Here is a 14,966-nt window from a genome sequence, read left to right as displayed (position 1 = left end):
CAGTGGCTGATGTCAGGTCTTGAAATATCCCGGTTAGGCCTGCCTGCCTGAGATCAGCAGGTTAAACTGAATAACTGTTGAACCAATTTAATAAGCTGACACGTGAACATTATGCAGGTGTCTGTCATGTTCGTGGTCACCTGGAAAGTCCAACATTCACTCTCACGCTGTAATCTCCATTATGGCATATTCGGTAAACAGGATATATTATTTATTTTCTCATTTTAGCAATTGCTAATTCAACTTCTATTGTGCAATTTGGTGGCTGTGTGGAAGTTAAGTCCATTAATATTGGGTCTAAATTAGAGCTGGTTGCTTTTAGCCTGTAGTTTATTTAACTACTTGGTACCTTAAATGTGTAATTTTAAGAATATGGACAGAATTTGAAGGTAGCTCCAAAAACACAGGAGGCAGCATATCACCAGCTAGTTTTTGCTGTAGCTAGCGCCTGTTAGCTAACAGCTCAGCTGTCTGCCTGGAGACAGAGTGCAGCTTGAGAGACACAACAGAGAGAGAGGCAACAGGTGATCCTGAATATTTTACATTTTACTCAGTGGAGTTAGGACTTATTTTGCCCAACCCAGAGGTGATTGTGGAAAGCAAACCAAGATCATGTTGGTGAGTTTTGTTCAGTTTATGTTGAGTTTGAAATGTCTTTTAAAATGAGTGAGCAAGGCAATTAAGCTAGTTTTGGTAGTCTTCTTGAATTCCGAAGCTGTACGGATTTGTTCTTCTGTTTAGTAAGGAAAATTGCTGTAAAAGTATCTCCCTTCTTGACATTTTGTGAGTTCATTTTGTTTATCTTTTAGCTCGTGGAATTAGAAGACAGGACGGGCCAGGGCTACCTGGTTAGCATGCTAACTTCCCCTCCTCTGAAACACAGTAGGTAGACATCTTAGACATAATATCAGCACTTAATTTTGATGTACCAGCAACAGCCTACAGCCATAGAGACTTTGTGAGGCTGTACTTTAACACAGTGGTGCCAACTTGTGTACAAGGACAATGCTTAAATGCTAATGTTTGGCAGGTAAAATGATAAGCTTGTTCAACATCTTAGTTAAGCATGTTAGCATGCTAACTATCAGCAGTTGTTTTCAATTGAGTGTCTTTTTGTACCAGCACAGTTTCTGCTAACGTCACGACATCCACCATTTTCTTAGATCTGTGACATAGTCAGCATCTTCATTTTTTACTAAACAGGTAGGTGCTGAGTGCTGAGTCTGGTTGGAATTTAATTATTTTTGTATAAATGTACTAAATTCAATGACAACACATTATGATGGCACAGCAGGAAAAGTCAGCAGATCACCAGAGTCACTATGATTGATCATCTGGGAAGCACTAGTGTTTGCTGGCTACCAAATTTCATTTAAATCCATCAAAGACTCCTCAAGATGATTTACCAAAAACCAAAAATGTCAAACTGAAGAACTGCAGATCAAAGTGGAGGAGTTACTCCGGCAAGAAGGAGTACAGTTAACCTCATTACGTCGGGCTGAAATTTAGGGAAATCCTGGATTTTCTTTTCCAAAAAAGTGACTCACATAAAAGCCTTCATCCCAGAAACTGGAATTACTTGAAGTACAAGTCTGTCACTAAGGTAATTATGCTGTATCCTGCTATGTGTCAGTTTAACCTGACCATAACGCAACCATGGTATATACAACTCTGACAAAACAGTGTAACTATCCTCCTTTATGGCTGAAATGTGGCATTTTTCAAGTTTAACCTTCAGCCAGAGGGCATAAAATCCTACCAAGTGGACTCTAAAAGTATATTACAAAGAACAACAGTAAGATAGTAAAACAATGCTCAAGCTTTAAGGCCATCATACATTAATTTAAGATGAAGCTGATTCGTTATGCGGACCGACGCAAAGCTTCTCACGTGTCATTTGCTGGATGACAAAGTGGAAACCAACAAAACTCACAATGAAGACAATGTGAGGCAGGACGGTGGAAATGTGCAATAAAAGCAGTTACAGTTACAGTGATGTTATGGAACAAGCTGCTTTTTTCTGTCCAGGAACAGCAGTTATTCATACTGTGTTGTAACTATTTCCTAAATCTTTTTGATGATGTACGACTCGCCCTCCAAGCTTTGCATCTGTTTTAATGCTGAGTTTTAAAAATGATCGTTTCCAGATTCCAACACTTATTGAGTCATAAAACCATTCAACAATGTTTTACAAGAAGGGAATTATGCAGATTTAATTTGCTAACTGCAGGCATATACAAACAGTCTTTGTGTCTTTTTATATCATAACGTTTTCAGCTGGAACAGAAATGATCTGACTCCTGACGAGAACTATTTGGTTATCAGGCACGGGGTGATGCAATTTTTGGAATACGCTTTTGGATTGAGTTTCAACAGCCTCTTGCACAAATCAGCGCCATCATGGTGCTTTTAATCAAATTAAATCATTAATCATTTTCCGTCAATAGCTCTCGATCCTTTTCACAGATGTCTTTGCGGGCACATCATGCTGAGTTTACCCCCCACACCCACCGATGCTCCCTTCGTTCTCGAGTCTCTACAGCCTAAAGGTTGGACTCTGCTGTGTCATTATCATTTATATACTTTAACGGGAACATTCCTGAATTTCAATTGGCACCATAAAAATACCTGTCTTGTTTTACAACAAAACAAAAGCACCAAAAAAAAAACAAGAGTTTTCAGAAAGAACAATGATGAAAGAAGTGAGAAAAACATCCAGGAATGAACTGTAGGTCCTCTGGAGAGGACTTGTTATTAGCATTCTAACATTTTTACTAATTAGCACTAAATGCTATCAGTTTTGCAGGTATATTGTTCATAAATCAAAGTTTGCCCCTCTTTTGGCTTGACGTTTGACTTGATAATGCCACAAGATGAAAAGGAAAGTCAATGTGATTCATCATCTGGGGAACATGAATATATGCATCAAACTTCATGGAAGTTGAGTTTTCAGTTCTATCCTGTGACACTGCTGTGCTTATGTTCTGGATAGGTTGAGGCACCAAAACCACCTGGTTAGGATTGGGGAAAAGATCATGTTTTGGCTTAAAAATACCTGTTTTGGTCACCACAAACATGGCTAGAAATTGCCCAGTCTGCTTAAAACAAATGTTAAAACCCAGCCTCGAACAGTGGTCACTGGCTTGGCAGATTTGTGGCCTACCAAAATCCCTTCACCTCTTGATGCAAACCTCAGGTCATAGACATGTAATGTGAACATGATATGATGTGTTTTGTTAAAACGTCAATATGGGCCAAGCCTATGACACAAACAAATTCAGTAGGAGACATCATCTGAATGATGATGTATGATGATGAATGTTCATAAAACATATTGAGCTAATCCTGGTAAATGTCGAACTTCTTCACTTCTACTGAATCAATGAAAATTAACTTTGCCATTATAGAGAAAAAGTCAGAAGATTCATCCTCAAGTGACTTTTAATATCCATAGCAAAGTTGTTAAGATATTCCCTTTTGATCCACAAACATCAACGTGCTGCTGGCACTACAGGAAAGCAACCCAAGATTACCAAAGTAAGTAGCATACATTCTCCGGGGACCATTAAGGCTTGTACAAAATGTGATTTCACGCTGGATAAAAGTGGTGGAAAACAGAGAGATGACGTGATCAAGGGATCAGACATTGGAGATGGGCACAGAATGGAGCTTAGGGCAAAGTGCAGCTCTCAGATTAGAAACCATAAGAATTAAGGGGTGAGAGCTGCAGCAGGTGCTTATTTGTCCAGAAGAAAATAAGCATACAGTCTGATGGGAGCATTATATTCACCTTATCCTCCACCCATCCCACATGCTGTGGGACGGCTTAGCAGAAATACACTGCAGGAATACGCAGGACATTTAAGTATTATCATTACTTGAATTTGTTTTGGCTCGGGAGGTATAACAACAACATAATCGTCAGTCTAGGAAGGGTCCGTGTGTTTGTCTAGCCAGAGCACCTACACAGGACCTGCTAAGCGCTATTCAACCACTTTTAATTATTGACAGACTGATGGTGACTCGAGCTTAATCGTGGTCCGGTATCACTCAGTTGTCACCAAACTGACACCTCACCTTGGGCTACCACATTTACTTGGAGCGCCCACTTCGGTGCATGTCGTGCACCACCCACTTTTACACCATCCCCACTTCAGCAGGCTCAACAAAGTTAAATGAGCAGCCAATGGTTGCCAAATGAACATTTTTCAGTCAGGAAAATACCAGCTTGTCTCAGAATTGCAGTCTGTGCAGTTGTGAATAATCACTATAGCTGACAATGGTAGCCTTGTTCCGATTTTTCCCATCTTTTTCTGGTTTTTGATTGAGTCGCTGCTGTTCGCATAGTTTTGACTTTGATGGGAAAATTCAAAGATACAATTACGGGTCATTAAGGTCCGACGAAAAGCATTTTTATGGGATGGGTTAGCTTCTTTAATAAATTTCAAACAACATTTAGGGAGGACCTTGGTGTCGAGATGATGGAAGACGAATGGGAAAAAAGCTCAGAAAAAGACTTTCCCTCACCAAGTGCTTCAATGTGCTCCAAAGTCCCCTTCAATCATGATAGATTTACTTACCCCCGCCACTATGGGCTGTGTGGCTTGGCCTGGCTCTGTACAGAAGCAGAGATTCAAAAACTAACAGCATCCAAAAAAAATCTGAACTCTGTAATGATATTTAATAATAGTTTAAATGGTTATGACAGGTCTTTTTGAAACAGATTAAGGACAGAACATCAACAGTTGACTATTCAATATGTCAAACTTGCCTTGAATATCATATAAAACAATTCCAGTCCAGTCAAGAACAGTTTTGATATTTTACTGCTATTTTTTATGACTGTGAATAGCGATCTCCGATGGAAACAGATTTTTTACTGCTTTTGACTCTGTTCATTTCTGTCACCAACACATTATTTGTGTGTATCTTTGAATAAAACATGTCCATCTTTATTTACTCTGCTTAAAATAAGGCATATCTATCCCTCCGCAATAAGATAACTAAATGTCCCTCAGAATAAAAACCCTCTTCATACACTGATCCAGCCCTTCAACCGGAGGAATGAACCTGGCATGAGAAACACAGAATGACAAGCATTTTTCAGTCGCTATTTCTGCTCTTTTACATCATATAAGCCTTCCTATTGCTTGCCAGAGGAAATGAAATGTTTATTATATAGCCCTGAGGGCTTTTGCAGAGAGAGTTTTGGGGGACTTAAAGAAAGGATAAGCTTTTCCTCTCTCTCCCCTCCAAACTTGGCTTCCTCTCGTGGCATATGAGAGGCAGGAGGTGGAGGTAGGGTCACAGAAATAGCAAGAGGGAACCAGGAGAAGGAATGAAAGAGCAGGAAAGGGGGGTAAAGGAGTTAAGATGGGCAGCGAAGCCAGTGCTCTGCCAATCTCTTGCATGGGCCTACGTGATCCACCAGACGCAACAAAGGACATCTGCCCAAAAAAAGCCCTTCAACTCACCTGGGACAGTTCTGCAGCACTGAGAAGCCTCATGACCTCCCCGCTTGGAGGCATTCATTTGGGTGGATGGATCCTAAATCTGTTCAATCTCTCCTGTTATCCTACAGAGGTTTTGATAAATGGGGGCCAAGCTGATAGATTTGGAAAAAAATGCGTTTAAAGGGAGCGAACGAGGAAGGTTTACCTGAGGGCTTGTTTTCTTACAGGAAGCCCAATTTATTTCTCTTCATAGCAGATTTGAAATAAATTGTAGTCTTCTTATCTGTAAACCTCTGAGATACGCCAGAGAGGTCATTAATGGAAAGCCCTCTGCTCCGGGCAAAGAGAGGTACAGTAAGCCACATTTTGCTGTGTAAGGACTTCAGACTCCAAACACTCAGCTTGGCCATTCTAACGGCGATGGCTTGTGTCACCGTCCGGTGCAGGAAGTTATCTCACTCGTGTGGACAGGACACAGGGTCCAATGGCCCCATGACTTGTGTCTATAGGAAAAAATTCTCCAATTTCCTGCAGTCACTGCGGCCACAGTGAGTCGGATAATATCCCGCTATCAGAACCATCTGAAAGTGATTCCCAGGCACAGCCAGTGGCCTGGAACAGTTTTGCTTTACAGGACAGTTAACTGTAGACATTCACACACACTCACACACACATTTTTGTGTACAGTGTGGTTGCACACAAACCCACAAACAGCACATGTGCCATGGTAGTATGCACACAAGCTGCAGCATTGACCTGTATAAAGCAACCTGGTATCTAATGCTTGTACTCAGTTGAAGTGAATCTTCTGTTAAAAGGTTTAGTGCTGTTGCGTCTCATTTCCAACTCGTCAAAAACGTTGACACTTTGAGTTGGTAGGTAGGGCCACCAGTAGTTTGGAATGAAACCCAACAATCGACTGTTTTACAAGTAGGGACTTTTTTACTCACGTCTATTGTTGAGGTTGCAGTCTGTGAACAAAATACCTGTGACCCCGTTACGTTATGTGAGTTATGTCACTTACATAACTTCCCTTACTCAAATTACGACCATTTCTCACTGTTGATTATAATCCAAAAGTCATAACATGTTATACTATGTGAACTTTTTGTCAGCAAGCTTAATTTTGAAAGTGTAGCCTGGTTGTTGGGCCTGTCATGTTGTCTGTGGTAGAGTGGGGGTGTTCTGGCCGATGGTCTCAGACCTCACTGGTCAAAAAGCTGCCATATTTCATGAGTTGGTACTGGAGTGAGAATGTGCTGCCACCTGTTATATATGCTAGGTTATGATCTGTGGAAACAGTACCGTTTTGAGAGTCGTTGTCACTCAACATAATCAGTCGTTGGGTAAGAGGATGTGCTGATCTTTTGCTTGCTTTCTTGATGATGAGAACATTAATACCACCACAATATCTGTTGGGTTATGCTCAGAAATAGCCAGTTAGTGCAATATTCTCTACAATATTCCTAAAGGGTTCGGAACATCTGTCAGCTGTTGAGATGCACTGATCATGTACGTATGGGGATAAGGGCACACATTGCCTCTGCTGGAAGGCATTGAAAGACTTGATCAGCACACACAATAAATGACTTATTTTCTAATCGCCACATATCTGCCACAACTGTTGCATGAAAGTGGGTGTGAATGTTTGTTGGGTTTTGCGAAGTTTTTGGACTCACCTATAGAGGCTACATCAAAGACGTACACAGAGCCTTTTTCTTCTAGTAAAGGGGGAAACAGTTCAGGTAGGAAAAAAGATGGCTCTAACTGGTCATTGGTGGAATCTGGGATATTTGTGTATGCGTGTGTGTAGAGCGAGAGAGAGGAAGGTGGGAGTGAGGGTAGAGAGGGGAGTCGAGGAGCCGTAGAGTGAAAGACCATCTGTTCGGAGGGATCTGGGGTTCTGAGGGAGTGACACTTCCTGACACTTCTGAATTATGTCAGAATGATGAAGAGTGAGGACATGCTGGGTAATTTAAAAGCTGAGGGGAGTCATTCCTCAAAATGACCCCCACCTAATGTTTAAAACCTAAAAGTCTTCTCTAATTATAAAAAACAAGAAAATATCCTCCTCCTTATATTTTTATGACTCCTTGGTGGTCTGTATTATGGAAAGAGGTAGATTGAATTTCTTGCAGGATTCAGTTTTTCCTTTCTTTTTCCATTTTCTCGTGTCAGGAAGAGACAGAGTGGCTGATGGGGGGTAGGGTGAGCCATCCCGGGGATGCAGAAACACTGAGCCTGGTGTAGGACCGGGTTCCATGGGGGGAGTGGATACGGCATCATAATGACCAAGCCAAATATTTGTCTAGTCCATATTCTGAGAGCATAATGAAGTCCTTTTACAGAGGGCATCACTGGAATCTGGACACTGATTTTATGCCAGGGAGAGCAGGTTTCACTAGGCCCTGCTGTTTCCACTTAGGCTACCCAGGTCTCTGGTGGCCCAATCCAAATTCAATACAGAGCCTTGTGTCCGGAATAAGAATGAATTGTGGCTCTGTTTGACAGATGATAAGTAGTGAATCGGAAATTGCAGTTGGATTTAATCAGGAGATGAATTGCACTCAGAGGTGAATCGAATAAAAAAAAAACTTGCCTGGAATTTAAAATAAGGGTTTTTCTCCTACTGTACATGCTGTCAGGGTCCAGTGTTTATGGAGGGAGGAGCTTGAAAGGTGGAATTTCACAGCACCTAATCCAGCCAATTCCTCTCTCACATCTAAGACCCAGCATACCTGTGCACACACTTACAGTATGTATGTACAGTACATCTTCTATGCTTATACTCACACAGGTGCCGACTAACTTCCTAGTGTGTTGCGCCTCTCTGATGGTGCCAAGTTGGTCCTGTGTCAATATTCTCCCTGAGTGCCAGAAAAATGTGTCAGGAATGAAAAGAGGCTGAAGCTGCACAGCTCAGCAGCTCTCTGCTCCAATTTTAACGTATTGCAAGATATTTCGTTTGCAAGTTAACTGACAGTTGTGTGTGTTTGCAAAGTCTCGCCTCGAAAGAAAGTGTAAAGGGCTAAAAATGATCAGCATGATGATGGTGGCTGAGTTTCACTTTTTTAAGACATAAGGTCCTCTAAAGTGTTATTTACATTTCTTTTGACCGTTCCCTTTGACTGAGAGAAAAACTGCAACACCCTCCCCACACTATGTCCAAGTGATATAACATTACTTGAAATTGTGCAATTTATTGTCCCATATTAAAGCAAAGATGCACAAGGAATTCTAAGTGGTTATAGTATTGAAACCCACGATATTATCATCTTATTCTGCAACCCTATAGTAAGTGCTGCAGGAATGAGTCCTAAAACCTTGAAACAAGTTAATACTTTAGCACTCCTGTTTCCCTCGTCTCCAAGTCAATGGTTTTTGTGAATGGGTGGTTAGATGACCGAAATAACGGTCTGCGGTTAACACAAGCTAAAGAGATTTTTGTGGTTTGCTCTACAACGTAAAATACGTCAGCAAACGCCCCACTCATGAATTTTAAAGCTTTTTTGTGTCCTTAAAAAGGCGGTCGCTAACAAGTGGCCACTTGAGACTACGGAGGTTGTCGGGGGACAATAAATGTCATCGGAAACTCGTCCACTCGCTAGCAAGCCTTTACAGATGGACTTAGCTTGCAAGATGTTCTAAATCAAACTTTACAGCTTTACATTGCTCATTTTGGGGGAAAGTGTGTACAGTTTAGCGTAGCAGGAAGCTTAGTGGTGGTGCCATTGAGGTCATATGCGTAGCTTGGTTATAGCCTGTTAGCTTTTACTTCTACCAATATAGGCTTCGAAAAAATAATCAAAGTGGTGTTCATCTGTGAAGATTACCTTGCGGAACAAACAACTCTGTTGCTTAGATATCCAGCCAGCACTCTGTTTTAGTCTTCTACCTCAACTTCCGTCTGCGTTTAGTGCCGGCTTTTTTGTTGACTGCCTTTTACATTTGCATTTTGGTATTTTGGCCTCAGATTTGCTATTAAAGGCCACCTTACAAAATCTGTAGGAAATTCTTCCATTGCACCTTTTAAAAGGTGACAATATGTCAACGTTGTATTCAAACTTGAGTCCACGGCCCTCAAGTGGCAGTTTAAACATACACGTGTTAAAGGGGCACCATGTAGTTTTGGAGAAGAAATTTAAACTCTGATTGTTTATATTTACAAGATTAATGAGGCAATAATACAAGCTCAGAAAGTTTTACTTTTTTCCATAACTGAATAAACAAGCTGTTCTCAGAGGAAAATAAGGTCCCCAGAACACTGTGTGAAGCTAGAACGATGGCAGGGTCCGCCAAATATAAACGAAGGGGAAATTGTCTTGTCCTTTAAGGTCAGTTTGTTCTTTCAGTTTATTGAGTAATGAAAACGAAGACGTCTGTTTATTTAGTTTGTTTAGACTTAAAAGACCAGTCAATGAAGATTTTTCTCTACTGATGGAAAAAAAATGATTTGCCAAAACTACATAGCGCACCCTTAATGGAATAACAAATATTAACCAAATATTCAAGCTATACTTAAGTCTGGAAACAAAAGCCATCTCTTTATATGGCATTGTTTTGGGGTTTTTTTTTTTCATTTTACTATAGTTCATTTTTCAGTTAAGAAGCAGAATAAAGTGAAGGTCGGAGCTGCCGTGGGGTTGTTAAAAAATGAAGCGCTCCCTGGAGAGACAAGAGACAATCACTCCCTGACTCTCTGAAATAATTCACTACCTGTCCCTCAGCAAAAATAAAAAGCAAACAACCTCTCCCTGTTATGAACCGCCCCGCTCGTCGTCATTTTTATATAAAGGCCCTAAATAGAGAGCGAGGTGTGAAAGGCGCTGTGTTCTGATGACAGTAAATGTGCATCGTTTTAGCACCTCACAAAAACATCTCAAACCCCCCGAACACAAAAATACAGTAAGGAAACAGCAGACGCTGCAGAAATCAATCTAAAAATGGCACATCGAGGGCGAAACTCTACTCCACATTTCACACCTCAACAAGTACACATCTGTGAGGTGTTGACACTTTCAATCCATGGCAGCCAGGTCGGAGAGACTGCCCCCAGAAGAGCTTGTCTCCCCCAGCAGGTTATTCTGGTGTTATTATGAGAACTCAACATGCTCATTATGGTTGTGGCACTGCTCTCGGGGTGGCTGTCTACCCTGGTGTGCCAGCGCTGGAAATGCTTGTGGTGAAGGAATGACAGGGAGAGAGAGAGGAAGAGCGACAGAGATCGAGGATATTGAAGGAAAGGGGGGGGGGGGCATGGGAAGGATTTAACAGGCAAAAGTGAAGACGATGAAGGAGTCGATGTGGATTAGGGAGTGACAGATAAAAGGGAAAAGACCGAGATAGAAATCGAAGGAGATAAAACCACGATGTGTGTCAGACAGGAGCTTGTTCGACCACTTTCCACCTCCCAGTGCATCACCAAACCGTCCCCGCACAGGAAGGAGACAGAACCGTGGGCGCAAACAAAGTGGACAGAACCACCTGTAAAGGGAAAAACACCAACCACCGAGTCGCTCCACATATACACACATGCACGTGGGCATCCACACACTCACGTACACACACATTCCTTGTATGAACAGTCCTCTTGTGTGCAGCGGAGCTGAGAGAGACAGCACTGTCTGGTTCACCGCCACCACCTCCGTAACCTCCGCCACTGCCCAGCGTGAAAACACACCTACACAGAGGTGACTGTCTTTACAACCTATTTATTTGTTGGGTTGATGTGAGGTTGTTTTACGTCCGCACGTGCTCCACCAACCACTGTTTACGTTACTCAGTTAGAATCTTTTCCTGAGGTGTTTGTAATTGTAACACGTTTAATAAAGTCCTTGTACTCGTTGCATAATTTTGAAGACTCTGGGTCACCTGGAAACACTTACAACACGCTCCTTATGTGAGACAGTGGTGACATCCAGATAAAAATATAAACCATGAGAAACCAGTGAACACCCAACCAAGCCCAGCGCCCAATTTTCTTAGCTTTTAGTCTGCAAAACACTGTATTGGTTGTTTATGTGCATGTACAGTACACAGCTCACTGTAAACACTGATATTCAAACAGCCTGTGTTGCTGTTACTCTTGCCGTGCATCAAAGAACAGTCTTGTGTCCTCACTAGGCCCAGGCTGCAATTTGGGCTCAAGGCGTGGCCCAGCACCCATTGGGCTGTGTCCGCCCTGCGTACCAGTAATGACCCCTTCCCTATGGGGAGCGTTTGATCTGGGCTGCCTGTGTGCTTCAGCAGGGCCTATTTCTGGAGCGTGGGGGGGATAAAGGGAGCTTTCAGACTTGGTGCCAATGACCATAATTAAGCAGCTTTAAGGGGTGGCAGTGAGCGCGCTAGTGAGCGCAGAGTTTGTAATTTGGAAGAAGGGGGCAGAGTCGCTGTGGCTCATTGGAAGTACAAGGGAGGGTCGGGTGGCACCATGCGCTGAAACACAAGGGACAGAGTATGTGAAGGGGATTGTAAAGAGGATGTTAATGACTTGTGTAAATTAGCACCCACCCCTGAGGCCGGCTGACCAGCGGCCTAAAGGCTGAGATTTGGGGAGATCGCCATGGTCGACACACGTAGTCCGTCCCGCCCTGACAGAGTAATTCAAGGCGAGCTTTCAGTGCATAAGGCTTCTGACCGGTCAGCTCAAAGAGGGAGCGCTAATGACCCAACTCACTAACATCCTTATTCTGTAGCAGCTAGTTGTTTGTGTTGGGATGTTGGGAAGTGTGCAGCATTCATCTGAGCGAGCAGTGTTTGGCTATATTCATTCAGATTTAAGAGTCGTGTTGTGTTTAGGTGATAAGATCCTCATATCTCAGAAACGATCAACTGAATCACTTTAAATTGATTTAATTACAATCAAAGCAAGATTACTTAAAAAGTATTACTCCTTATTTAGAATATTTTCTAAGAGTGCAGGGGTGTTTTTCTCAGAAATGCCCTGGCAGTGAGTTCACCTGTTGTGTGTTACCGTTCTGAACCGTTACTTTTCAAAAACAATTACACAAAATGAAGTAAAAGTAGTCATCAAAATAACTACTTGAGTAAGAGTTCAAAGGTACTGACTGAAAGACTTACATTCTTGAGTAGTGAGTAACTAAAGGAACTAAACTGTCTGTAAATATTAGCTGTAAATTTGCTGTAGTTTCAACCACTGTGCTGCTTTGAAATGACATGTGGAGGCGTGGCCGTGGCAGGATAACAGAGCTCCATCAGACCAGACTGGGACCAGCTGATCAACTGGCTTTTAATATACTGTATGCTGCATTAATATGTAAAATGATCAATAAAAGTAGCACGGTGAATTTTTCCAAATGCAGCTGAGTAAAAGTCATGATGAATGACTTAAAGTGAGAGCAAACTGTTGCATTAAACTGCTCTAAAAAGTACAATTTACTCTAAATGTTACTCAAGTACATTAACAGAGTAAAAGTAACTGTGTTACAATTTAGTTGCGATCACAGCAAGACTACTAAAAAGTGTTTGTCTTTACTTAGAATATAGAAGAAAGAAAGAAAGAAAGAAACACACACATTTCCTCACGTCCATTAGTGTCACCTAGTAGTGCCAACAGTTTCGGTTTGACTTGCCCAGTGGGTTTTGAGATTTTTGCCTCTGGCCCGATATAACTGAGGTAAATGGAAATGTGTTTGTGTTGCTCACAGCACTGAATACTCCAGAGATGTTTCTGTGGGCAGCTTTCATCTGAAAAAGCACTTTGCTGTGATACCAGTACAGAGTGTTCCGCTATATTTCAGATCCTTATCTCAGAAACCATTAAATGATTCAAATTGATGTAGTTATGATCAAAGCAATATTACCTAAAAGAATTAGTCCTTATTTAGAATATTATCTTGGGGAGCAAGTGTGTTTTTATGAGAAAAACCCAGTGCAGTTTATGGCAGCTTTTAGCACAATTTGTGGTGTCAATTAAAGGCCCTTTTTTTTTTTTTTTTTTTTTTTGGACCAAACTAAGAAAGAAAGAAAGCAAGAAAGAAAGAAAAAAATAAAATATATATATATATATACCATACAAATTGTCTAAGAGATGGTTCAGAATGATCTGATCATTCCCTTCAGATTGCTTTAATAATAATCAAATCAAGAAGTATTAATCCTTCTTTAGAACATCACATAAGAGATGGAGGGTTAAAGCCAAAGCAGGTGTGTTTTTTTATCTTAGAAATGCCTGAGGCAGGTAGTTTACCTAATGTGGGAGTTGTTCCTGTCTTGTGTTCATCTGTACTCTCAATTAAAGGATCTGTTCACCCAAATTGCACACATGCCATGTTTTTAAGATTCTTTTCTGAGATTTTTCACCTCCACTCCGATATGGAGGTGAATGGAACTCTCACTGGATAAACACTGTTCTTGTTACTTTGACGTGACCCGCAAAACAGTTCCTACTGAAGTAATGCCAATTTGGAACTCATTTTTATGAAACACAAGTTGTCTTATCGCCAGTTGAGCAAACACATCCATTAAACATGTCTGACAGTTGTCAGGTAGTAATTATTGGCTCTCCTGCCTGTTTGGAGGTCTTAGGTGGGCCTTTTTCTGGACCAGGCCGTGACCCCTCTTAAGGTAATGGGAGCTGATCCAGGTGCTGCTCCCTCCTCACTGACACTTCTCTAACACAATGCCCAAGACTGATGTCATAAAGAGGCGTGTCTGTTTGGGAAATGCTGCCAAATAAGACACATACCAACATCTGGATTTTGCTTTGCAGTGGGTGTCTCGCATCTCTTATCTTTGCCCATTTTTGCTCCAAGGGGAGATGAGACACACTTGGAAAGGTGACAGAGAAGTTGTAAAGTATAAAACAACACGTGAAGTAATGATAATGTGGATCCAAAAACGAGACTCTCTGGATCTGTAGGTTTACGTGTTGTGGCACTTGGAGCCCCATGACGCGCTGTGTGCCGCCGGGGCTTCATTCATACGGCTCACCGGCGCATGGGAGCCTGTGGTGGGTGGGTGAGATCCATGTGGCCACCCCCTGGAGAAGGCGTGTAGTTGCTCGCTGCAGCCGCTGGGTTTCTGTAACCCGACACCTGTCCGCGCGGCGCGTTTGCCATCGCTTTACCCGCAGAAAGCCCATTTAAAAAGGAAAGGGATGAGTGCGGCGCTCCTGACTCCGTAACCCCCCTCCGAAACGAACCCAGCTTTCTCCGCGGGCTGCGCGTCCCTCAATCTGGATCGGCATAAATGAATGAAACACAGGGGAATATCGACAGACAATCGCACAGGAAAACTCTCTGTCAAACCAGCAGTAGCAGCCTGCCAGGAGGAATTTATGTCGGGCTTGACAGCATGAGTTTTTTCCTCTGGAACTTCATCTCAAGCTTGTCAAATGTGTAAAACGGCGACCGGTGTCTTCTGCCCCCCTTGCAAAGGAGTCACGCTGTGATTAACGGTCAGGTTTTTGACTGCCAGGACAAATGAATACAAATGAATTTAGGCACCCGAAGGAGAGATTGCAGAACCTCTCATCTAGACACAAAGTGAGTA

General features: G+C 42.1%; 1 protein-coding gene across 3 annotated transcripts in view; it reads left to right on the top strand.

Annotated features, from left to right (window-relative positions):
- The first annotated feature begins 424 nt into the window (after positions 1-424).
- Positions 425-14,966, top strand: part of col27a1a (collagen, type XXVII, alpha 1a) — an 89,021-nt gene continuing 74,479 nt past the window's right edge. Inside the window, exons 1-2 of one of the 3 annotated variants that reach the window (XM_037117795.1) lie at positions 425-618; positions 810-886. In XM_037117795.1, the coding sequence (XP_036973690.1) occupies positions 613-618; positions 810-886 (83 nt within the window). In that variant the 5' untranslated portion in view covers positions 425-612. Of the gene's footprint in view, positions 619-809; positions 887-14,457; positions 14,960-14,966 lie in introns of those variants that run through there. The other 2 variants (XM_037117794.1, XM_037117797.1) reach the window with 2 other exon arrangements.

This window comes from Acanthopagrus latus, chromosome 12 (genome assembly GCF_904848185.1).
Source record: "Acanthopagrus latus isolate v.2019 chromosome 12, fAcaLat1.1, whole genome shotgun sequence".
NCBI classification, from domain to species: Eukaryota; Metazoa; Chordata; class Actinopteri; order Spariformes; family Sparidae; genus Acanthopagrus; species Acanthopagrus latus.
Note: the sequence above shows the minus strand (reverse complement) of the source record. Positions and strands in the feature narration are given on the sequence as shown.